The sequence below is a fragment of the Cydia pomonella genome, chromosome 24 (assembly GCF_033807575.1).
Source record: "Cydia pomonella isolate Wapato2018A chromosome 24, ilCydPomo1, whole genome shotgun sequence".
In the NCBI taxonomy this organism is placed as follows: Eukaryota; Metazoa; Arthropoda; class Insecta; order Lepidoptera; family Tortricidae; genus Cydia; species Cydia pomonella.
Window position 1 is genome coordinate 13,349,313 of NC_084726.1, and position 27,844 is coordinate 13,377,156.

General features: G+C 40.3%; 2 protein-coding genes across 18 annotated transcripts in view; one reads left to right on the top strand and one right to left on the bottom strand.

Moving 5' to 3' along the window:
- Window positions 1-27,844, bottom strand: part of LOC133531155 (hemicentin-2) — a 782,365-nt gene that overhangs the window by 365,617 nt on the left and 388,904 nt on the right. The window lies entirely within an intron of this gene.
- Window positions 23,962-24,744, top strand: LOC133531063 (inositol monophosphatase 1-like; the record flags this gene model as incomplete). Its single annotated transcript, XM_061869156.1, has 1 exon — window positions 23,962-24,744. A coding segment is annotated over one exon (552 nt), but the record flags the coding sequence as incomplete, so codon positions are not given.

The following is a 27,844-nucleotide window of genomic DNA, read 5'->3' on the forward strand; positions in this document are numbered from 1 at the left end:
GGGTTCGCTTGGCAACTAATCCCTAGAATTGGCGTTGGCACTAGTTTTTACGAAAGCGACTGCCATCTTACCTTTCAACCCAGAGAGTAAACTAGGCCTTGTTGGGATTAGTCCGGTTTCCTCACGATGTTTTCCTTCACCAAAAAATATCAGCATGTATTTCGTACACAAGTTTCGTAAAACTTATTGGAACGAGCCAGTGTTTGAACCTGCGACCTCAGGATTACAAGTCGTACGCTCTTCCCACTAGGCCACCAGCGCTTTTTTTGCGCACTCCTACACATTGTATACATTGATATAAATAAATAAAAAGAACATAATATTCCCGATACACCTAACATTTTTTCCTCACAATAAGTAACAAAGAAAATTTCTGCACATTTTCTTTTTACAAGCTAAAGCTATTTACTGTTTTATTATTTATTTTCCTTTCACCTATAACATAATAAACTCTAACACTTTATACGACAAGAATAGGCAAGTGGCGGTCAAATTTACAACACTTAAGCACAAAAAGTCGTAACTGCTCTTTACATCATATCAACATACGCCCTTTTGTATATTACCTATCAAGAAATTGCGTAACTTAAGAAGGGCTTAAGTGCATTGGTGTTATATGGAAGTTAATTCGTTTAATTTCTAGGAAATGAGCTAGATTTGGGCCCACGTAGTCGATGCCGTATAGCATTATAATACTTTTCTTGTAATAATGGGTCATATTTAGGGGTTGGTGGGTTGGACCAAATGTTTGGGGTTGGTGGTAATTTTTAGGTTATTTTATGAAGGGATTGTTTTTTTTATGTGATAGTCAGCAAACGGGCAGACGGGCCACCTGATGGGAAGCGGTCATCGTAGCACATGGACATAAGCAACATCACAGGAGCCACTTAAGCGTTGCCGACCCTTGAGAACCCTAAATACCTGCTTCTTGAAGAATCCCATGTCCTGCAAATATTAAAAACTTCAAATAAGTATTCATTTCATATTTTCTACTTGTAAGTTTGTATGAATGAAACTAACACCAGAGGGGTTGCAAGTACGTTGCCGGTTTTAAGATGGCAGTATGTCTATTCTTGAAGGTTTGACGACCGATCTGGCCTTGTGGGTAGTGACCCTGCCTATGAAGCCGATGGTCCTGGGTTCAAATCCTGGTAAGGGCATTTATTCTTGTGATGAGCATGGATATTTGTTCCTGAGTCATGGGTGTTTTCTATGTATTAAAGTATTTATAAATATTTATATATTATATATATCGTTGTCTAAGTATCCTCAACAAAAGCCTTATTGAGCTTACTGTGGGACTTAGTCAAATTGTGTAATAATGTCCTATAATAAAATAAAATAAAAAATATAAAGATCATATCGGTTCGGAAATGTTCTCTAATAGTCATCAATATCACGAAAAGATTAATTATCCAAACAGGGTGCCCACACATCGCAGGATAACGTATTAAATGTCATTGGCTATGCAGAGAGCGTTCTCCAAACAGTTTGGTTAGGGGCGGACAGTCCTGTTTATTGTCACCCTAGGGGCACACCTAAATAAATGCAGGGGTGGGACAAGCGAGGATCGAGAGAGTTTAGAATGTCCCACAGTTTTGGTGGAATGTATGGTCATAGCCCTTACTGCCTTTTTGTATACTACGTCGGTGGCAAACAAGCTTACGGCCCTCCTTATGGGAAGCAGTCTCCGTAGCCTATGTAAACCTGCAACTCCAGAGTTACATGCGCGTTGCCGAGCACTCCGCACCCTCGTTGAGCTCTGGCAACCTTACACCGGCAGAAATAAATATTATAGGACATTATTACACAAAGTCCCACAGTAAGCTCAATAAGGCTTGTGTTGGGGGTAGTTAGACAACGATATATATAATATATAAATATTTATAAATACTTAAATACATAGAAAACACCCATGACTCAGGAACAAATATACATGCTCATCACACGAATAAATGCCCTTACCAGGATTTGAACCCGCGACCATCGGCTTCATAGGCAGGGTCACTACCTACGAGGCCAGACCGGTCGTCAAAGTAATACAACACTAAGAGTAGGGTACCTCTTTATTTTTATAAGCTTTTATTTAACTTGGCCTGTTAGTATATGTATGTATGTGTGTTAGTGTGGGTCAAATCTGACCCACTTTCCGATTTCCTGCATAATAGCTGAAATTTTCCATACATAATATAAATCGGATGATAATGCAATATGTCATGTAGTTGATCTGATGATAGACACAGGAGGTGGCCATGTGTACTCTGTGATAAAACAACGCAAACTAATTGTGTTTCGGGTTGTTAGAAATGTCTAGATGAGTATTAGTTGCCTGCTTTGCAATTTTCACGTATTGCTAGAATTGCTACACCTACCTTGGAAGAATTTACAACTCTCTTGAACCAGGTCGAAGCTTGTCTGAACTCAAGACCTTTATCACCATTGAGCGATCATCCTGATGACCTAGAGCTGCTGACACCAGCACATTTTCTTGTTAGAGAACCATTAGTCACCATTCCAGAGAGAGATTTGACACAACGTAAGACAAATTCATTATCGAGATGGCAAAACATTCAAAAAATGCTACAAATATTTTGGAGAAAATGGCAAACGGAATTCCTAACAAGATTACAACAGAGACCGAAGTGGAAAATCAGAAAACAAGAGTTTAACGTCGGAGATATAGTACTAATTAAGGATCATAGATTACCTCCTAGTAAATGGCTACTAGGTATAGTTTTACAGAAACATCCTGGACAAGACAACGTGACAAGAGTCTACGACATCCGCACAGGAACTGGAGTGCTGACCCGATCGACTTCGAAGCTCTGCCCACTACCAGATGTGAGAAGAAAGGATTCTGTTATCCTTTAGGCGGGAGTATGTTGCGGCAAGCAAGAAAGTTTACTCAATTTCATGGTAGATGGCGCTGCTCTGCATACATCGCGCGTTACGAGTTACCAGCGACCTATATAAGCGGCGGCGGATTGTCAAGCTTTTTATTTTTGCAATATTCTTTAAAGAATTAACATGTATACGCGTTTAAATGTGATAATATAAAAGTGTGTTGTAAATGGCGTCTCAATTCTTATTTCACAAAATATGAGTAACTAGAGTGTACATTTCATTTACGCATGATTTTTTTTGTCATACATAGCTGACTAAAAATACAATGATATCATGATAGTCGTCTGTTGACCGTTTTCCCCTTCGCTTGGAATAAATAACCGGTTTTAAATATGTTTTAAAATGCTTGGAATCTTGCTTAAATTATTTTCCTTTGCACGCTAAATGACCGGTTGGGCGACCAATGCTCCGTTTTAAGGATAGTGCAAAGCGAGACATATTGTCCTTTCGGATCAATCCCACCAACTGAGAAAAGGAGGCTGAAGACCGCAACCACTGCAGGAAAACCCTGGGTGAGGCAGTGGCTGCCCACGATGACGCATGGTTTAACCTAATTAACTTATAGAACCGGGACTTAATCGCGTATTAGATTTTAAGTTTACCTCCGACGTTTCGAGGACGACGTTGTCCCAGTGCGGAGAAGACTGGCTAAAGTAGACATCAACATTGTCAGCCGCGCGATTTTTTCGAACTACCCGCACTTGGTCTTGTTTATCAACTTGAACGTTTTGCGCACTAGGGATGCTCTGTCGAAAACGTTTAAGAGTCCTTATTCCTACAGACGAGCGTATTTTGTAAAATGCTTCCTTTTTCATTCAAGATTACGACGTAACTATTAGTATTTATTCAAAAACTGGTAACGTACTTAAATAATCGTTTCCTAAACTAGCGGCTCCAACAGTTCAAATTTTCATTTTCTCTTTTAAACCTCTTTTTTAATGAGTTTTTTTGGGAGTCTTTTCCAAATTTTGCAGTGAGATGTGGCGTTTCGGTTCTCAATTTTGCTGTAAACAAGAATCATTTGGTACATGAATGACTACAATTTGATTCAACATATCTCGTACGAGGGGCTGGAATGATGAACAATCGAAGATTCATTTGAAAAAACTGATAAATAACCTTCCGAGTTTTCTTCATTTTTTTGGCGAAAACAGGGTTTTATTATATTTTTTTTCCGCAAATTGTACGCATATTTTGCTTTAAAAATAATATTATAGCAAACTGTAACTTTATGTTAACCTATAAAAAAAAAATCATAACTATGGGACCTACATTGCCGTAAATTTATATTTTTTTAAAACACGTATAAATCACGCAGCAGCGACGCCCCGCTCTCAGTCCGCGCGGAGCGCGCTTAGAGGACGGACCTGTGCTCGATTGTAAGGCATTCGTTACGTTCGTAATCAGCTACGGAGTTCCGAGAAGTGCTATATACTGCGATTAAAAAATCTTAATAAAAGTTCATTTTTTACACTATGCTTAACAACAGACTCGCTTATCGATGGATTTTCAGTGGTCCTTTTTATACTACGTCGGTGGCAAACAAGCTTACGGCCCGCCTGATGGTAAGCAGTATCCGTAGCCTATGTATGCCTGCAACTCCAGAGGAGTTACATGCGCGTTGCCGACCCTAACCCCCCTCGTTGAGCTCTGGCAACCTTACTCACCGGCAGGAACACAACACTATGAGTAGGGTTTAGTGTTATTTGGCGGCGATATTCTGAAAAACGCATTTTTACTTGAAATTACGTTAGGGTTTGCATTATTATTTTTGACCCGGATGAAGTCCAAGTTCTCATCATGGAGTCAGGAGTTGGTCACTAGAACTCCTAATCTACTCATTATAATCCCATCGTGTTTGGGCTCAAAAGATTTGCCCTGACGAACACCATCGATCTAGATGAGGTCCAGGGTCTCATGATGGAGTCAGGAGTTGGTCACCAGGACTCTTAATCTACTTATCATAACTCCATCGTGTTTGGGCTCAATAGATTTGCCCTGACGAGCACCATCAAAAGTCCAGGGTCTCATGATGGAGTAAGGAGTTGGTCACTAGAACTCCTAATCTACTCATTATAATTCCATCGTGTTTGGGCTCAAAAGATTTGCCCTGACGAGCACCATAGATCTAGATGAGGTCCAGTGTCTCATGATGGAGTCAGGAGTTGGTCACCAGAACTCCTAAACTACTCATCATAACCTCATCGTGTTTGGGCTCAATAGATTTGCCCTGACGAGCACCATCAATCTAGATAAAGTCCAGGGTCTCATGATGGAGTCAGGAGTTGGTCACTAGAACTCCTAATCTACTCATTATAATTCCATCGTGTTTGGGCTCAAAAGATTTGCCCTGACGAGCACCATAGATCTAGATGAGGTCCAGGGTCTCATGATGGAGTCAGGAGTTGGTCACCAGAACTCCTAAACTACTCATCATAACCCCATCGTGTTTGGGCTCAATAGATTTGCCCTGACGAGCACCATCAATCTAGACAAAGTCCAGGGTCTCATGATGGAGTCAGGAGTTGGTCACTAGAACTCCTAATTTACTCATTATAATTCCATCGTGTTTGGGCTCAAAAGATTTGCCCTGAAGAACACCATAGATCTAAATGAGGTCCAGGGTCTCATGATGGAGTCAGGAGTTGGTCACCAGAACTCCTAAACTACTCATCATAACCTCATCGTGTTTGGGCTCAATAGATTTGCCCTGACGAGCACCATCAATCTAGATAAAGTCCAGGGTCTCATGATGGAGTCAGGAGTTGGTCACTAGAACTCCTAATCTACTCATTATAATTCCATCGTGTTTGGGCTCAAAAGATTTGCCCTGACGAACACCATCGATCTAGATGAGGTCCGGGGTCTCATGCTGGAGTCAGGAGTTGGTCACCAGAACTCCTAATCTACTCATCATAATTCCATCGTGTTTGGGCTCAAAAGATTTGCCCTGACGAGCACCATAGATCTAGATGAGGTCGAGGGTCTCATGATGGAGTCAGGAGTTGGTCATCAGAACTCCTAAACTACTCATCATAACCTCATCGTGTTTGGGCTCAATAGATTTGCCCTGACGAGCACCATCAATCTAGATAAAGTCCAGGGTCTCATGATGGAGTCAGGAGTTGGTCACTAGAACTCCTAATCTACTCATTATAATTCCATCGTGTTTGGGCTCAAAAGATTTGCCCTGACGAGCACCATCGATCTAGATGAGGTCCGGGGTCTCATGCTGGAGTCAGGAGTTGGTCACCAGAACTCCTAATCTACTCATCATAACTCCATCGTGTTTGTCCTGGACCTCATCTAGATTGATGGTGCTCGTCAGGGCAACTCTATTGAGCCCAAACACGATGGAGTTATGATGAGTAGATTAGGAATTATGGTGACCAACTCCTGACTCCATCATAAGACCCTGAACCTCATTTAGATCGATGGTACTCGTCAGGGCAAATCTATTGAGCCCAAACACGATGGAATTATAATGAGTACATTAGGAGTTCTGGTGACCAACTCCTGACTCCATCATGAGACCCTGGACTTCATTTAGATCGATGGTACTCGTCAGGGTAAATCTATTGATCCCAAACACGATGGAATTATAATTAGTAGATTAGGAGTTCTAGTGATCAACTCCTGACTCCATCATGAGACCCTGAACTTCATCTAGATTGATGGTGCTCATCAGGGCAAATCTATTGAGCCCAAACACGATGGAGTTATGATGAGTAGATTAGGAGTTCTGGGGAGTTCTGGTGACCAACTCCTGACTCCGTCATGAGACCCTGGACCTCATCTAGATCGATGGTGTTCGTCAGGGCAAATCTTTTGAGCCCAAACACGATGGAATTATAATGAATAGATTAGGAGTTCAGAGGGCCTACCGCGAACCACGTTCGACAAGTTACCTCCCTATCACACTTACGTACGGATTTACAAGTGCGACAGAGAGGCAACACGTCGAACGTGGTTCGCGGTAGGCCTCCTGGTGACCAACTCCTGACTCCATCATGAGAACCTGGATGGACTTCATTCGGGTCAAAAATAATAATACAAACCCTAACGTGATTTCAAATAAAACTGAAACTCTATAGCACTAATGTGCGCAAACGATTGGCATCTTGACTAGGCAGCATGGGTGCGTAGCCACCATGCCAAACGTTTACGATACGACAAGGAAACACTATCTGTCTCTCTATCGCACTAATATGTGCAATCGATTGGCTTCTTGGCTAGGTATCATGGGTGCGTAGCCAACATGCCAATTGTTTATGATACGACAACGAAACACTACTGTCTCTCTATAGCACTAACATGCGCAAACGATGGTCATGTTGGCTAGGCGCCATGGGTGCATAGCCAACATGACAATCTTTTACGTCACGACAACGAAACACTATCTGTCTCTCTATCGCACTAATATACTTTATTTATACGTGCAGTCATTTACTAACTTTTTCATTTTCCATTGGTGTGAAAGAGACAGAATAAAGAGCAAGGGTTATAGTACACTCTGTAGTCTGTACACTTAGTAGTAGTGTACATAAAAAAAACTACTGTGCATATAAAATAAAATAAAGTGTGCCCATATGATATCATATAACACTAAAATTAATGTTGCTTGACATTATATTGAAAACTATCAAGATTATTCTAGTCTGCATTGAAACGCGCGTCGCGTTGCCGGCGCTCGCGTACCGAGCGCCAACGCCATCTATCGAGCGTTATTTCGTGAAATCTGAGAACGCTCCAAGGAATAAGGGCTCTTAAGTTAATTAACAAGACCTATTTAAAAACAAAAAAAAAAAACAAAAAACATTGTATTGTTCATTGTTCTCTTTCCATACTTATAATAAATAAATATTTCGAGACTATCTTACATAGATCGACCTAGCCCCAAACTAAACAAAACTTGTGCTATGGGTACTAGGCGAGGATAAACATAACTTATTTACAGAGAAAACACCCATGACTCAGGAACAAATATCTGGATTACCTTACCAGGATTCGAACCTAGGACCATCAGCTTCATAGACAGGGTCACTGCCCACTAGGCCAGACCGGTCGTCAACATATACTTGATGATGGAAGTATAACATATTTCAGAAGCTGTCAAATGATCTTCCTAAAATTCATATTTAAATTCAGAAACCATTCGTTTTCCTGTTTGAACCACACAACGAACCTAAATAAATAGCCGGCCGTGAGGTGCGTCCTGAAATACGGCTTTTTACATAAATACACGTTTGCTGTGGCTTATAAATATTGCCGATATCGGATATGTTTGCCGTATACTTATATATTTGGAGTTCGTATATTCATATACTTATTTGATGTTTGTGTATTCGCAGCCCGCCGGCATGGTTTTATTAAGCTTTGTTCGGTTTGAAAATACAAAGGACTTTTGGAAAAGAGGTAAGGATGGGGATGAAGGATTTTGTTACAAAAATAAATTCAACAGTATTTGGGAATGTCTGAATATTAGTTGATATTAGTAAGCCTATCCATTGGTAGCCTAGTGTTAAGGCGTGTGCCCTTTGAATCGATCATGGCGGGTCTTTTTTCTGATTGGTAACAAAAATATTACTGAGTACGAACTTAAAAAAAATTTGTAAAATAGTAAGCCATCACGAACCACCACCAAGAAGAAAAAGAACCAACCAAAGAACCATGAACCAAGAAGAAGAGGAAGGCACCATCAAGAGCTTTTTACAAGCTTTTATTTAATTTGCAATGTAAGTATATATAAAATCTAATTTTGAAAGTTAAATTTGATCCACTTCCCGACTTCCAATGAAGATGAAAATTTGTAAAAGAACATATGTATGTTGGGGGACAATGCAATATTAATCGTACAATCGAGCTGATCTGATGATGGAGACAGGAGATGGCCATAGGAACAAAAACAACGCAACCTGTTTTTGGGTCTTTCAGAATTGTCTCGATGAGTTATTAGTTGCCACTCCAAAAAGAGTACAGCCAGCGATAAAAGCTTGTACCAAAAATCTAAATTGTTAAAAATGCTGATTACCACGGTGTAAATTTCTGTGAAATAACTTTGTCAGTAGAAAAAGACACAAAATTAAAGTTTCCTATGCGCTATGGAACGATAAACCTTCGCGCCTACATTTATAATTTGCCGCTTTTTTCTAGTGACGGAAATGGCTTGACATACTACTCGTATGAATTCCTATAGATAACTGCAAAATACTCACAGACAAACTCAAAGTAGTCCTGTTTTATTGAAAAGCTTCAACCCCCCATGCAGTCAGATTTCACAGACGTAACTCACAATTATTCGTACAGACGGTTTAAAGAACTCACTCCTGCATATCTTTACTCGGACTCAATAAAGGCTTTCACCGTTTTTCGGTAGTGATGGGAAATAACTAACTGCTTTGGCTCAGCGATCCAAAAAGAATCTTGGCCTCCGAAACGAGAGAACGCCACCTGTCCCGATCCAGCGCGGTTTCCTGCCATGAATTGGCAAATACCGGAACAAAATCTGATAAAAAGTGGATACTTTTCTTTTCAAAGACTAGGAAGATTGACACTAGAGGAACGCATGCATGTTGCCGACCCACGAATGTTCACTATGTTGACAGTCTTGACATCACCTCCAACTTACAGATAAATATCCTAGGGGCTCTGTGACCTGTAGACCTCGAGATAAGCTTAAATAATGTAAATATATACCTTGGTGGTTATTGCTCACACAAAGAACAATAGCAAAAGTGTCTAAATAGGAAGGCCGAAGGCCGATCTCCGCGTAGGGCCTAAGGCCCGAAGCGTCCAGGTCCAGGAGATCAGTGCTCAAACACAAAAAAAGAGTACAAATATTTAAATGTGAAAGCCGAAAGCCGAGCTCCGTGTAGGGCCGAATGCCCGAAGCGTCCAGGAGGTCAGTGCGCAAACACAAAACATCAAGAATACAAATATCTAAATGTGAAAGCCGGAGGCCGAGCTCCGCGTAGGACCGAACGCCCGAAGCATCCAGGAGGTCAGTGCTCAAACACAGAACAACCTTGTTCTTGAGTCATTAACGTTTTATATGTATATAAGTATTTGTATATTATATATATCATTTACTTCACAACACGGCTTTCGGCTTTTTGACCTTACTGTGGGACATTTTTGGAAAGGTTTAATTATTTTACTAAGGCGATATGTCAATGTTAAATGCAGTATTATTTTGTATAGGGAATATTTCAGAGAAAGCTAATATATTCCCAAGTCACACCACTAGTCAACACAAATAAAATGTCCGAAACTTTGCCATAGCACTATTGACCAAAAGTCCTTTAAGCGGAGAATCGTATGCAATTTCACCCGTAATGCATACAGAATGGACTAGAGAAATCAATACCCTCAAGCGAAACTAGCCTTTCTGGATATCTATTAAACTTGCAAGATATGTATGAGTTTCTTTAGCAAAGTTTTTCAATTTAGCACATTATAACTTTTTATTAACTTTCTATAGGAGCTGGATGTTGCAGGAGTTTTGCTGGGGACATTGATATTTATGATTAAGGTAGCTTTCATCTTTTTTTTTTAATCGAAGTATATACATGGATAACTAGGGAGAAGTGTCCACTTAACTATGTGTTTGCCAGACAGTATTTGTGATGTTAATAGTCTGAACTGTAATTTACGAGTTATCGAACCGGCTTAACCTCCTAAGACCTTGAGTTTTTTGTACATATTCCAAAATCTATTTTGAACTTTTATTATGTAACTAAGGATTCCAAATAAAAAAAATTAAATAAAACAAATTATTGATTCTGGGTCTCAGCCAATCGAAAGAATGGACAAAAAATAATAATTCTTCTTAAGTAACATAGTATTTTAAAAGAAAGGAACAACGTAAAATGTTTGAGTCAAATTTCAAGAAAATTATTACGTTGGTTCGATTTCCAGACGAAGCAAGTAATTCTTAGAAAATCTTTAAATGCAGAATTATTGACTTTTAAAAATAACGTAAAGTCTTCTTTCAGCAAAATATGCTATCTACCATATTTAAGTTACTTTCCCTTGATGTCCTATAGTCTTGGGACAATTGCTCGCAAACATTGATCAGCCCGCTTTCTTTGAGCTGAAACTTGGTATTTATTCAGTAACTAGCGACCCTCCCCAGCATCGAACGGGTACTTACACAAAATATTAACAAATTATAATACATTTAAATCTTCCTCTAGAATCATTTTATTGACAGGTGAAAACCGCATGAAAATCCGTTCCTAATGAATTTTGAGTATTTTTTTTATGAATTCAATAAACTTTTCTGTTTGCGCCATTTGTACGCACTTCATTAATTTTCGCTAAATCTGAGCTCGAGGACGAAAAAAAATATTGCATCAAAAAATCAGTCGAAAAATTACGTAGGCAGCGCAACAGATGTAGATTTTGCTACACTTATGCTGAGATAATGATTATTTATGTAATGATTGTGCAATTTATATGTGTATTATTTAAGGTTATTTATATGATGATTTTGCATGTTTCCTTAGATTACATATCTTATGTTCCAGCACCTATTTAATTCTAAGAATTAATTGTTTCCGCTACTCAAAGGTAAAAGAGATCGTTTCTTAGCAATAAGACCGCCCTTCGTTTAACCTCAACCCTTAAAAATGGTGACATGAGGTACGGTCAACCAATTTGATTCCTAGGCCACTATAGAACCATGTCAAAACGACTTCTACGACAGTGCTTATTGAGTGATGCATGTCATGTATAGAGTAGTTAAAGCGACAAGGTTCTATAGTGGCCTAGAATTCAAATTGGTTGACTGTACATAGGCTACAAAGAGCATTTGTATTTATGTTATGTTTAACTACGAGTATGCCATCGGATGTGAGCGTAGCTTAGCAGTGAATATACACGTTCTACGCATTACATGTTCCCTTACAAAAACCCTAGCTTTCAATAAAAATATCCGCTGAAGTGACCGAAACAACAATGGGCCCTAAATCTCGAGCGTTCACCTGGTTCCGGTGGTCACGTAGTATTTTTATGAACCTCCGGTCGCGGGGAACATGGCGCCCGGGCCGATGTTGGGGCCTTTTTATTATATCTGAAAGGACGTCAATGACAGTATATAAGTATTTTTTTTTCTTTGTACTAACCGATTTGAGTGTCTTAATGCTGGGCAAAGGCCTCTCTTTCCACGAGTTCCTGATTTAGTGGTTCATCCGGCTAGTTCTTAAAGCTATCCAGGACATTCCGCCATCTCCGTCTGGGCCTGCCCCGGCCACGCCCGTCTGCCGGCATCCACTTGAATGGTTCTTGTCGTGTGTAGCTAGGTAAACGGGACACACACAGCGTCGTCGGTGTTGCAGGATGAGTATCATGGGATATTCTTACATACAACCAAGGCCTCAGTAATAATTTAAATAAAATTGTACACTCACACACTCCTTTAAATTTAAATGACTAACAAAAAAATATATATATCGTGTTTGTTTAGTGCTTTTGGAAATTGCGATTTTTATGTTATTACAGCTGTACCCCTAGTGTAAATTTTATCGACATCATAACGTGACGAACGCGTTTGCGTTAAGTCTCATTTTGTATAGGATTTTGAGTTTCCAAAACGTCCCGCTTGGCGCGCTCTTTCTAAATCCAAATACAAAATGAGACTAAACGCAAACGCGTACGTCACGTTTCAAAATCGAATTTAGTTACACTAGGGGTACTGGTTTCAGTAAAAAAAATATTTGAATAATGCCTTTAAGCTTAAAAATATATTAAAATTGGAAAAACTCACCAATTTAGGCAAGAATTCAACTCGCGATACTAGATCACTAGCCACTTGCTCTGCCATATGATATACCGCGACTACGCCCATGACAGCGAATATTTCCACAGTCAGGGCCTTAGGAAGCACCCTAGCGACATCTAACCTGTAGCCGTTTAAGAAGTGTAACGTTCTTACGGTAGATGTCGGTGTAGTCTCGGTAGCCCAGATGTCAGAGCTATGGATAAAAGATCTGGCCAGCAGCGGTATCATGGTTCCATTTTTATCACTTGTCACTATGCCCGTCACTTTCGCGCTTACATACTTGTTAGAACGTGACAGGTATGGTGACAAATGATAAAGAGCCGACCATATTAGCCCTACAGAGATGGTGATGGTATAAATTGCCCATTCTCCTTTATACTTTTTTTTTTTTAAATTAAACTTAACTAAATTATTCTTAAAAGCTACGGCTAAATAAGACCGTTCGCTTATTTTCCTAATTGTTACTAAGATGTTTCTAAAAGCTATTTGACAGAATGATTACGAGGCTATTCAGTAGCTATTTAATAAATCATTTTTATTAAAGACTGAGCTCTAAGTCCGGGCAAACTTGAAAAGATATTTATTTGAGACCAATTAAGAATAGACGCCTGTGTTAAGACCACTAAGACCTAGCTTATTGTGTCGCGGACGGTCTTGATAGTAAAGATTTTACCGATATAATTTCATAAATCTTCTCGGTGAAGGAAAACACCGTGAGGAAACCTGCATACATCTGCGAAGAAATTCAAAGGTGTATGTGAAGTCCCCAATCCGCATTGGGCTAGCGTGGGGACTATAGCCCGAGCCCTCTCGCGCATGAGAGGAGGCCTGTGCCCAGCAGTGGGACGTATATAGGCTGAATTATTTTATTATTATTATTATTATTTCATAAATATGTTTCCAAAATAGCCAAAATAGGTTTTGCTTCAATGCTATTTCTAGAATTCCGTAATCAGTATTACTTACTCTAATTAATTTTGAACCTACGAAAGTATGACATCTTATTTTCACATTTATAAGCGAATTTGTTAATTAATTGTATTTAATATTAAGTTTGTGTTAAATGTATTACTATAAATTTGTCCATTAGGTAAAATATATGTAAAAATCGCTTCTAACAGAATACGCAAACGTGGAGTCACGGGACAGGCTTAGCCTAGTGTGACCCACAAAATTTATGTAATTATATCTAATTTTTTTAAATAAAATTTTACTTTACTTTACTTGTTTTACATACCTTCAAAACTTACTCTTTTTTTTATACCACGACGGTGGCAAACAAGCATACGGCCCGCCTGATGGTAAGCAGTCACCGTAGCCTATGGACGCCTGCAACACCAGAGGCATTACATGCGCGTTGCCGACCCTTTAAAAACCTGTACACTCCTTTTTTGAAGAACCCCATACTGTAGCCCCTCGGGAAAACCTCGGCAGGAAGCTCATTCCACAGCCGAAGCGTTCGCGGGAGGAAATTCCTCTTAAACCGCACAGTACGCGACCATTTAGGTTAGGTTCTATATTCTTTGTATAAAAATGTTAGCAATAATAACAGGTCCAGACATAGACATTAAAGTATTATGTTACGTAAATGTTTATGCCACGTTTCATGTTATTTTAACCTCTAGCGGTCAACTATACAAGGGAAATTGGTAGTCATATTTGAATCATTGGTATTAGAAAATACAAGGGCGTTGACAGCTGATGAATTAGGGAGGAAGAGGGCAGTTCATATGGCCCATGGCCCAGAGGAGGGGGAGGTGCATATATATAGTTAGAAATTTTGTTCTCTAAGAGGCTCGGTGCCCCCCATGACCCCCCTTGGCGACGCCCGTGAGAAAAAAGTAATTGAAATTGTTTTGTTTGAAAGTCAAACAAATCAAAACATAAGCAACTCAGTTTCATTTAATAATGATTCCAATGTCATTAGAGGTAATTTGTACAATTCGTAGGACTTTGAATCCCTAGAAGTTAAAAATAGGGACATAACTTCGATTGTGTGGAAACGCCTTTTTGGTGGCGAATTCGTGTGACTTTTTTAGTTGTACTTTAACCCTTGGTTTTATACTACGTCGGTGGCAAACAAGCATACGGCCTGCCTGATGGTAAGCAGTCTCCGTAGCCTATTGATGCCAGAACACCAAAATATTATTCCAAAATCTTGAGCGTTACGAGGGTTTGAAGACACGAGAGTTAAAGGAACTTTGTTACATAGAGAAACAACGTGAAAAAAGGACTAACTGGAAAACATTACAAATCCAATCCAAATTACCGCTTTTAAATACATCACTTAAAAGTCAATTCCACCAACGAACATGAGAATACAACACAAAAATTAAATAAATTATTTTGCTCTGTGTATAAAATAAAGCTTTTTCTACCGTTTTTGAAGAACTAACAGAGTTGGTGTGGTGAAATATTGTTTCCAAAATGTCAGCTTTAACAAAACTCATCCAGGAAACCTGAACCCCAAATGTAACCTTTCAACTGCATTTACTATCCCCGCGTTCAGGTTTTAGCTGAACCCCCCACTGCCTAATACCCGGCCTAAAGCGTCCGAACCCCCGTGCAGTACACGGGTTAGCCTAATCCGTGCTGGCTTTGCGAAAATCAATACCGTTCGAATAGAGCTAGATAAAATAAACTATCTTTTGTGTTTTATATGTTGTTAGTAGTAGTGGCAGTAGCATCGCCCTCAATCTCTCTGCCTTAAGATAAGATAAAGTTAAAGATAGTTTATTATTCAAGTAGGCATATTACAACGCGCTTTTGAACGTCAAATACTTAAAGCTACACCGGCTCTAACCCTACACCTCAGACCCGAGAACATTTAAATCCCCCCTCAATTGGAGCACCCCCCTACTTATAGTGTTGTGTTCCTGCCGGTGAGTAAGGTTGCTAGAGCTTAACGGGGGGGGATGCTAGGGTCAGTAACGCGCATGTGACTCCTCTAGAGTTGCAGGCGTACATAGGCTACGGAGACTTCTTACCATCAGCTGGACCGTATGCTTGTTTACCACCGACGTAGTATAAAAAAAAAATAAAAAAATAAAGGATCCCAATATGGACCGGCAAGAAACAAACTCGGCAGGACACATCTTTTCAAAACATTACATCTTATAATTAACATGCATTAAATAAGAAAAAGTACAATTTAGATTACTATAGAAATCATGCATTTTTTTTTATTTTTTTTTATAAATATTATAGGACATTATTACACAAATTGACTAAGTCCCACAGTAAGATCAATAAGGCTTGTGTTGAGGGTACTTAGACAACGATATATATAATACCTATATAAATATTTATAAATACTTAAATACATAGAAAACACCCATGACTCAGGAACAAATATCCATGCTCTTCACACGAATAAATGCCCTTACCAGGATTTGAACCCGGGACCATCAGCTTCGTAGGCAGGGTCACTGCCCACTAGGCCAAACCGGTCGCAATTACATACAGTAGCTACTTTTCTTTATAGAAATTTGATTCAAGAATATATATGTATATGAAATCATACAAAAACGCTCTTTGAAAAAACATATCGCATTCTCATAAAAGGAACAGAAAAATAAAATTAATACATAAATGAGAGATACATTATATAAATAATAATAATGAGAGATATATTATATTATATATTATTTTTTGTTATACCAACAAAATATTCGATGTGCTTTCTTCCCTGAGCTGTGTCACCTATAACTCTACACATAATACAATGATTTTAATTGCTACTTGTTTTTTACAGTTTCTGGTTTGGACCATGCATGTTTGTCTGTCAAGTAGTCCTCGACTCTGTAATAAGCCTTCAACATCAATGACTTTTTATAGTTATTCTTAAGCAAGCAAGGCTAATATTAAATCATCGTCAGGTAACTTGTTATAAAAATAAATGCATTGCCCAACGAATAACTTTTGTAGGTACTTAAGGTTGATTGGTAGATAATAAATATAAATAAATAATAAATATTATAGGACATTATTAACCGCCATAACGGTCGCGCATAGACAGAGTCTATGCGCGACCGTTATGGCGGAAGGGTACAGAAACGAGATGGCTATTGAGTTATTAAAGTGTACACAGTGTAATATTGTAATTAATGAGCTATTATGCTTTATTCAAAACAAATTAAATGTAATGGACGAAAAAAGTCTAGTGAAATTAAGTGCGAGTGCATTCTCGATATCTGAAATTAGTGCCGCGAAAGATTTGTTGTTCGCGTCGATCTCCACTTCAATTCATAAAGTCAATAGACGGGTTAATAAAGAACAAAAAGATTTAGAAGACATAGTGAGTGTTTTTAAAAACACAGAACCCGACAATATGCCCATTTTTGTTGCGAAGGAACTGCATAAATTGCCACCGTTAACCTTTGATCATATAGACGTCTCCAGATTATTGAAAGATATTGTGGTATTACAATCCGAAGTTAGGACTATTAAAGAAACTTACTTGACTGTCGAACACCTTAAGGATGTAAAAAGTGAGTTAGAGAATATAAATTACGCATCTGTAAGTAAAACCAATCACAGTGCACTAAATGTAAACACAAGGCGAGGCGGTTATGTTTCGGACAGTGGACCGTTTGGCATTTTGAATTTGTCCTCCGTCCACGCGACGAATAATACACCAGAAGGGCAGATCACTGATATGCAAAATCGGATGAGCTCACCACCATCTCACACATCTTCACCGTCACGACATAAAGAGAGAAGGAATAGTTATACAAACGTCGAATCTAGTGCACGGGTGCAGGAGAACTGCTCACGAGCCGAAGTTGTTATCACTCGGCGGGAGCCCACGGGCGCGGACCGGTTTACGGCACAGCAACAACAGCATGTGGCGGCCGCATCTTACACCGTAGCGCAGGCGGGTACTGTTCGTGACGTAAATAGTAGTATCATGGGAGATGCTCACGGGTCTCAGGTAGATAAGAATGTTGAAGAAATAGAAAAACAACAATGGAAGAAAGTCGAATACAAGAAAAAATACAGAAATCCTAAAACAACATGTACAAGAGGTACAGCCGTAATCAAACCGGGCGATAAATTTAAATCGGCAGATTTAAAGGCTTCCCTGTTCGTGTCGTATGTGCATAAAGATGTTACCGATGGTGATATATTAGACTTTATCTTAACTAAGACACAAGAAAAAGTGTTACTTCGAAAAATAAACGTGAAAGAGGATAAAGGGTATAATTGTTATAAAATAGTGGTGCCTAGACATAAAATAGACCTGTATTTAAAAGAAGAATTTTGGCCTGAGGGAGTAACATGTAGACGTTTTAGGTCGTATAGAAGTAATGAGCCAGATGGCGAGCAGAACACAAGCAAACGTTTCGGTGTAAATGTATAGTGCTAATTTCGTTACGTATAATTGCAAAAATATAAAGCGTTCGGCAGAAGGCATAACGCAATTATGTATGTTTGCTGACGTAATTGCTCTTCAGGAGACTTGGCTGATGGAAGTAGATTTGCCGTTCCTGGGGAGTATTCATGAGGACTTCGGCAGCACAGGAACGTCGGCGATGGACACTAGTGCGGGAATGTTAAGAGGCAGACCGTTCGGTGGAGTTGCGATCCTCTGGCGTAAATCAGTGTTTCAGTGCGTTTCTGTGATTCCGTGTGCTAATCCGCGTATAGCGGCAGTGCGTATGACTGTAAGTGACCGGGCAGTGTTAGTGTTCAGCGTATATATGCCTACAGATTGCGCGGAGAACATAACGGAATTAACTGATTGTCTTAGCTTAGTCAACGCTATAATTGAGGAAAATGATGTCGACTCAGTCTTTATACTTGGAGACTTTAATGCGCATCCACATACTAGATTTTTTAACGAGCTATGTAATTTTTCTGTTGACCAGGATTGGGTATGTATTGATGTAGAGAAATTAGGCTTATCTTCGGACACGTTTACATTCATTAGCGAGGCTCATGGGTGTAAACGGTGGTTGGACCATTGTGTAGTGACGAGTGCGGCGCAACAATGTATTATTGATATATATGTCAAATATGATATCTACTGGTCTGACCACTTCCCATTAGTTGTTAAATGTAATTTTAATATAACACAGAATAAAGCAGTACTGGCATCCGTTACCCCTAATAAAATTAGGTGGGGCGAAAGAAGTGCCGACCAGATCAGTACTTACCAAAAATTATGTGATGATGGTTTAAGGTATATTGATTTTCCTTCAGATTTTGTGCAATGTTGCGGTCACCACTGTAACGATTATAGGCATAGGGCTGTCATAGATAAGTTATATTTTAATATATTAAATGTACTATGTCGGGCTGCAAGTCGGTCGTACGAGGTGGCGAAGTGTAAAAAACGTAAAAAGCCGGTTATCGGTTGGAACAGACATGTAAGCGAGGCTCACGCCAATGCCAGGTTGCTCTTTAATACATGGGTGTGCCACGGTAAACCAAGTAGTGGCCCAGTTTATAATAGCATGGTCGAGGCGCGTAAAATTTTTAAGGGCAAACTTAAGTGGTGTCAAAACCACGAAGAGCAAATAAAAATGGACTTGATTGCAACACACTACGCTAGATCGGATTTTAAAAACTTTTGGAAGTGTACAAATAAGCTGTCTGCTAAGCCTGGCACTCCCGTGAGTGTCGCCGGTATTTCAAACCCGAAAGATATCGCGGAAATGTTTCAGAATCATTTTAAAGTTCAGTCGCAATTGGGACCGCCGTGCAGGCAGCTCGATATGGAGGACATCGGTAAGCCAACAACTTTGATTCTCGCTAAAGATGTCAAGTTTGCGATAAGTAGAATGAAGAAGGGCAAATCACCAGGCCATGATGGTCTCTCTATCGAGCACCTGCGTAATGCTGGCTTTCACTTGCCGCGCGTGCTTGCGATGTTCTACAACGTCTGCCTAAGTCACTCATACCTGCCCCAAGACATGATCAAAACTCTGGTGGTACCTATTATCAAGTGCAAGACGGGAGATGCGTCGGAGAAAGCTAATTATAGACCTATCTCCTTGGCCACGATAGTAGCAAAAGTACTTGACAGTGTGCTCAACTCGCATTTAAAAAAACACATTAAGCTCCACGATGCGCAGTTCGGCTTTGTACCTGGCCTGTCTACAGAAGCTGCTATTCTTAGTTTAAAGTACACTGTCAGGTATTACACTGACCGGGATACGCCAATTTATGCTTGCTTTATGGATATCTCGAAGGCTTTTGATACAATTTCGTATGACATACTTTGGCGTAAACTGGAAGGTGTGGGGCTGCCACCAGAGTTGATCTCGCTGTTTAAGTACTGGTACTTGAATCAGGAAAATCGAGTGAAGTGGGCAAACGAGCTTTCGACGCCATGTCGGCTGGAGTGCGGCGTAAGGCAGGGAGGGTTAAGCTCGCCCTTGCTCTTCAGTTTGTACATGAATGCACTGATTGAGGAGCTCAGTAGCACTCATGTCGGCTGCTTTGTTGACGGAGTCTGTGTCAATAACTTGAGTTACGCAGATGACATGGTGCTGCTGGCTCCGTCAGTCAGTGCATTGCGTCAGCTTATTGGTGTCTGTGAGAAGTACGCGACATCGCATGGTTTGTCTTACAATGTGAATAAAACCAGCTACATGGTGTTCAGGGCGGGAAATAAATGTCCTTTCTTTTTTCCACCAGTGACACTTAATGGTGTACCCTTAGAAAGAGTGACACAGTTTAGGTACTTGGGGCATTTGTTGACTGACGACCTGAAGGACGATGTAGATATGGAGAGGGAGCGCAGGGCATTGTCAGTTCGAGCGAACATGCTAGCCCGCAGATTTGCTCGATGTACAGTTGAAGTTAAAACTACACTTTTCAAGGCTTACTGTACATCGCTGTACACGTCAAGTCTGTGGGTTAGATATACTCAACGTGCTTACGATGCCCTGCGCATCCAATACAATAATGCGTTTAGGATGCTGTTGAGACTCCCGCGGTTCTGCAGCGCGTCTTCCATGTTTGCGGAGGCGCGCACAGATGGCTTCGATGCCGTCTGGCGCAAGAAAACTGCCTCACTGCTTGACAGGGTGCGCGGGAGTGGCAACAGCATTTTAAGCATGATAGCCAATAATCATAATAATAATCATAATCAATTTATTAGTAATAAAAATTACAGGTCACAGTAATTGCCTATATCTATAGGAAAATATAAAACATTAAATTAACACATAAGATTATGGCTGATAACTGCACTAATACATGCAGAGTACGTTATATTACCTATTTACATATTTGATTTTGTAAGATCACGGCTGTAGAATTCTTTATGGTCATAGAAAGCCTGCTCGATTAGCCAACTCTTCAGTTTTGTTTTGAAGATTGTGTTGCTGTGTGTGTTAACTATTTCATTGGGTAGATGATTATATACCTTCAGACCCATAACGTGCACGAGTTTGGCTGACTTGGCCAGCTTGTGCGACACGGCTGGGAGTCTTCTCCCAATTCGAGTGGAACGTACCGCATAACGGCGAGACGTTTCGTTACTTTTGCTCAAATCTGTATTTTCCAACTGTTCTCGCGCGTGCACTGCTGCTTGAATTATCAGCAGCGATGGCAGTGTTAATATGCCCAGAGACTTAAAGTGCGGCTTCGTAGACTCCGTTTGTGAGATGCGAACTATGGCTCGTACGGCACGTTTTTGGAGACGAAACACCCTTTCCCAATCTGCAGCACTAGCCCACAGATCTACTCCGTATTGCAGATGTGCGTGCACTGATGCGAAATAACAATTTCGCACCATGTCGCGGAGGAGGATCCGAGCCAGCCTTTTTAGGGCGAAACAGGACGCTGAGAGTTTACCACACACCTTATCGATATGGGCCGCCCAAGTCAGTCCTCTATCCAATTCAAAGCCCAAGAAGGTCGTATTTGTGACTTGATCTATATTAATTCCGTTCGCGTTTACTGACAGTGACTCCATCTGCCTACCCGAGAGATCGAAGTGAATGAAGTGAGTTTTTTTTATATTCAAAATGAGGCCGTTACTTCGGAACCAATCTGATAGGCATGCGGCAGTCACATTTAGTTGCGCATCTAGGGCATCACAGGTCGGTGCGCACACAACCACCGCAACGTCATCCGCATACATGAAAATCTCGCCGGTATATATAGCGTCGGGTAGGTCGTTAAGCAAAAGGGAGAACAAGATATTAGAAACTGATGATCCTTGCGCTACGCCCATGCTGGTATGCACCGCGTCCGACTGCACGCGGCCGCTGTCTGCCACCACCACCTGAGACCTGTCGCGTAGCATGTCCATCATGAGCTCGAGAGCTCGATTGGCAAAGCCATAGTGGCGCAGTTTGTCTTCCAAAACGTCATGGTCCGCTACGTCAAACGCTTTAGACAGGTCACAGCATAAAACTGCGACTTGTTTTTTGCACTCTCGAGCCTCTAGTATTTGACGTACTACGTGACGTGTCAAGGATGTAGTCGAACGGCCTTTGCGATATGCATATTGCCGGTCGGATAGCGCGTTTGTTGCCATGAGGTGGTCGGTTATTCTCGCACTAAGGCCGTACTCGAACACCTTGGCTAGAACCGGGATGATGGCGACCGGCCTGTATCCGTCGATGGCCTCTCTCTTGCCCTTGCCCTTAAATAGCGGAGCTATACGACTTTTCTTCAGAGCGTCCGGAAATACTCCCTCGCGGATACACCGATTGTATGCTGCCGCCAGTATGGGTGCCAGATGCGGTGCTGCAGAACTGAGTAAGACGACCGAGATATCGAATATATCTCTCGTCGCTTTCCTTGCTATCCCGGATGTAATGATCCTATACACTTCGTCTGACGTGAAAGGCCTTAGTCTTATGCACCTGTCGGCGGGCGGGCGCGCGGCGCGCAGTGCGGCGAGCGCGGCAGGGCGCGAAGCGGGCCGCGCGCCGCTCGCCGCCGCTGCCCCGGCTAGTCCGCGATTCATAGCATCGGCGGCATCTTTTTTACATATAAAGTGATCACCGTTACAATCCCTGATCATATCCGTGAACTCTATCGAGTCATTGATCAATCTGCCTCTCTCCTGATTTATTATTGTCCACATCGACCGGATAGTGTTAGTACTCTTGTGTAATTTATTTGTATAAAAGGACGATTTTTTTAAATTAAGCATTAAGGTGTATTTATTATTCATGTCCGTTATTAAGTTCGAAATTGTCATATTGCCGGGCAAAAGTTTTCCAATGTCTATTATGTCAAATAATAATTTCTTAAATTCATATATGTCACTAGTTACCCATGAGTTCCTCTTATGATTGTTTACCGTGGTAAGCGGAAAACAAATTTCAAATTTGTTCCTAATTATATTGTTGATGGATATGATCAGGTTTTGCACGGACATATTGTGTCTGTCTATAATTTGTTGCCAGTCTACGCTCTCTATGGCTGCGCCAAAATAGGCATAGTTACGAGGCGAGTAAACGCGAGCGCGTCGCGTGCGAGGCGGAGGCGCGCGGCACGGACGCACCAGCGCGGCGCGCACGGCGAGGTGGTCACTAAGATTGGTTGTTACGGGAGTTGCACGCAGTGCGTCGCGCTCCCCGTTCCAGTACATGTGATCCAGACTGGTTGCAGTCGTTGTCGTGATCCTTGTGGGAAAACTTACAATGTTTTCATAGTCATGGGCCCGAAGGAGGTCATGTAACCTTTTATAGACCGGTTTTGAATAATCTAAGTCGTCTATGTTGGTGTCCCCTATAATAACACAATCTCTCTCGACATTAGACAATTTTTCGAGCAGACGTTCCAGGTACCATAGGAATTCGTTGTTAGCTATTTGACAATAAGTTTGATTGTCCTCTTATGTGCAAAATGAGCCAGAGGACTAAATCACTTTTATTAATTTATTATTAGCGTTAGTAAACTAACATGTAGATTAAGTTCAAAACTAACAACTATGTGGACCATTATGTTGTCTATAATAAATAATAATAATAATAATTATTACACAAATTGACTAAGTCCCACAGTAAGCTCAATAAGGCTTGTGTTGAGGGTACTTAGACAACGATATATATAATATATAAATATTTATAAATACTTAAATACAAAGAAAACACCTATGACTCAGGAACAAATATCCATGCTCATCACACGAATAAATGCCCTTACCAGGATTTGAACCCGGGACCATCAGCTTCGTAGGCAGGGTCACTACCGACTAGGCCAAACCGGTCGTCAAAAGATAATGCTTTTGGCATTAAGTCCGCCTTTTGTACGATAAGTTTTTCCTTTGTGCAATAAAGAATAAATCAATAAAATAAATAAATAAAGTCGACGGAACTATGAATTTTGTCCACGGTTTTCCACACAGCTGCATCTCTTTGGGACTTCTTATCAACAAGGAGGCAGTTGCTGGAATTGTATACAATCCTATCCTAGAGCAGTTGTTCACAGCAAAAAAAGGTAAAGGTGCGTTTTATAACGGCCGTCAGATTCATGTGTCTCAAATTAAGGAGTTGAGTAAAGCTTTGATCATGACAGAGGCTGGTACAAGTCGTGACCCTGAAAGACAGAAAGTTCTTTTTGAAAACTTTAAAATGATAATTACTAAGGCCCATGGTATTAGAACCTTGGGATCTGCTGCCTTGAATATGTGCATGGTGGCATTGGGAGGGGCTGATCTTAACTTTGAGTTTGGTATTCATGTCTGGGATATAGCTGCGGGTGACATTATAGTCCGTGAAGCAGGTGGCGTCTGTATTGATCCTGCTGGCGGCCCATTTGATGTCCTATCTCGTAGGGTCTTGTGTGCAAGCACTGAAGAGCTGGCACAAGAAATGGCCAAATATTTGTGGCAATTTTATCCTGAGAGAGATTAAATATATGGATGTGTTTTGAGTCTCATTAGGCTAAGTTGGTTATGTAAGTTGATCAGTAAATTTAAAGCAGTACTTAAAACAGTTAAATCTATTATTACTATGAATTATTATTTTATGGTTGATGTGACTAGTCTGTTCTAGAATTTACTGTACTTAATATTAGAATTTAGAATATTATTTATTTAGATCACTATTTGATAGTGACTCTGATAATACATGTAATGAACAGAATGAATAAGACCACATAATACACAACATAATAGAAAATGATTTAGGGCTAGGTGGGAGTCTTGACATTTAAGGCATTTATTTTTCATGTAATATTTTGTTAGAAATTACTTTTATTATTAAAGGGTAGGTTATCTACCTTAAATTATCTGTTTTTTACTAGAACAGCTATAATTGTTTATTTTTATGCATTTTAATTTATTAGAAATTATAAGCATACAAAAATGTATATTGTGTTGTGATGTAATAAAATGATGTAATAACATATAAGCCACGAAATGGTCCCGACTCAGCATGGTGCTAACCTGACTGGGCTAGCGCTGGTCTTCTTGAATAAATTTTCAAATGGAAAAATTACTGCTTTGGGTGAGACTTGAACTCACGGCCGCTAAATCGATACTCCAGCGCTCTGCCAACTGAGCGACCAAGACCTCATCCATGCTATCGCATCTTTCCACCATATTGGTCTAGGGGATCCTAATTTTTAGGCAGTACTTTTTCCACTTTTAAATTTATTCTAAGCTTAATAGCATCGTTCGCAGACGTTTCTGCTTGTACAAGATTAATTTAGGTTTTATTTCTGAAATTTACTGAATCGAGTCAGGATGATCATCCTACTTACTCGTACACTTGAGAGTGCGCTAACGTAAAACTGTAGTTTTTAAATTGAATTGTTACACGTTTAAATGAAAGGCAAATACCATGAAAATTTTCTGACAAAACTAGGCTATGTTTCATAGGGTAGAAGCTAACCCAAACTTTAAAAGTTTGAAGTTGGCTCGATGGAAGAAAATCAAGAAAACCTGTCTTATTTTCCCTTTAGGAACTGAAAGTTGAATTCTCATAAAGTTGAAATCCCAAATTTATACTCAGGTGTATATCGTTACCATGCATACCATGCATGGTAGGTACAGTAATAGTAGATTGTTAAGCAAGGCACCCATTTCTGTCGAGGTAGTTTAGCCAATAGTCCGAGACTAAAATGGTGCCTTTCAGCAGAATTAAACACACTAATACACGGCTAAATAAATTTCAATTGACTATTTAGTTAAAAATATCGTGATTTAAAATATGGAAATTAAGTTTTAATATTGTATCTTAAACTATATTAAGATATGTTAATTAATCGTACAACAAATCCATTTATTAAACCAATTTTTTATTGCTTATCGTAAAAAAAACATGCTTAGTAAATAAAGTGCTCTAGAGAAGAAACGTATCATTTTCTGCATACATTTTAGAACAATAGCGACCTACTTTCAGAGCATATACTATTTTTACATAACTAATTTTCTGACTTCAGACACACACACACACACACACACACACACACACACACGCGCACGCACACACGCGCACACACACAGACAGACAGACAGAGACACACACACACACACACACACACACACACACACACACACACACACACACACGCACACGCACGCACGCACGCACACACACACACAGTTTCTGACTGTACATAGAACGTCAAATTTCATAAACGTCAGAAACAGTTGCAATTCAACATTTAATAATCTCTGTTTCAGTAAGAATGCGGGTCAAAGGAGTTGTTTTGAGCTCCGGGGCTGACAACAAACGTGATGTGACAGATATATAGAAGCCTTGGGAGGTGACCTTTAGATTTTTGGGATACTTAGATTTGACGATTTGGTGGACCTTTTTTTTTATTTGACTGCGATACTAATACAGAAAAACCACTTAATTTAAATATAAGTGTGTTTAATTTTCGTGGATGACAACAGTCAAAGTATAAAAGCGTTGCTATAGTAAACAACCAGTAAAACGTATAAGTCTATGACGCATGTAGTTTACATATGTTCTAACAGCACCCCTTAAACTATATGTTCATAGTACACATCAAATACAAATTACTATTATCTACTAAGCACTAAGCATATAAAAATCTCTAACGAAACGCTGGAACCTTTCAATACATAAAGGCTTTGTTAAAGCATCGGCCAGCATGTCGCCAGTACACATATACTTTATTACCTTTATAACCCATAGACAGCTTTCAGCAAGCGAAATACTTTCCCTTTGCCGCTCTCTACTCCAAAGCCTTCAGGAATTTCCATATAAACCTCTTCTTTCAAGTCACCGTCTAGAAAAGCTGTCTTGACGTCCATATGATCAACTTCCATATCATATTCCGCCGCCAATGCCAAGAGTAGTCTTATTGTGGAGTATCTCACGACAGGTGAGAAAGTTTCGAAGTAATCTACTCCATACTTTTGTGTGAATCCCTTCGCAACCAACCGAGCCTTGTATTGCAGGAGCTCTCCATTCATGCCTCTCTTTTTCTTAAATATCCACTTGCACTTGACAGGTTTCTTCCCCTTCGGCAAGTCCACAAGTTCCAGACATTTGTATCTAAGAAAGACTGATGCTCATCTTGCATCGCTCCCTTCCACTGCACAGACTCAGGACCGTCGAGTGCCTCGCGCACGGTAGTGGGGGTTTCCGCGCCGCAACTCGAGCTGGTGGTGAATACCGAACAAAATGCCTCCTCGAAATCACTCCGTCCTCTCGATTCCTCCGAATCCCAAGAAGACGACCCAGGAGCGTACTCTTCATCTGAAGTACTGGTTTCATTGTTTTCGGTATCATCAGCGTCCTGGTTCTCACTCGCAGGCTCCGACTCTTCCGCGACGTCAACGCATACCGCCGTCTGCACTCCTACATTTTCAGATTCATTAGTAATGACCATGTACGGAGTCGGCTCGTTGACCACAGGTTGCTGAACCGGGTCCTTGTAGAATTTGTCCTCTACAAACACAACGTTACGCGAGAATATACATTTCGTAGGATGAGTGGGATCTACGAGCCGATATCCTTTCGTATTCTCGCAGTAACCAACAAAAATGTACGGTCTACATTTCGGATCCAGTTTCTTACGATCCTCTACGACAGAGTAAGCAACACAACCAAAAATTCGTAAATGGTTCAGATTTACCTTAGATCCCGACCACTTCTCCTCTGGAGTTGCGCCCAACACGGCCTTGGTTGGCGATCTGTTCTTCACATAAACCGCGGTATTCATTGCTTCTGCCCAGTATTTCTGATCCAAGCCAGCTCCCTGCAA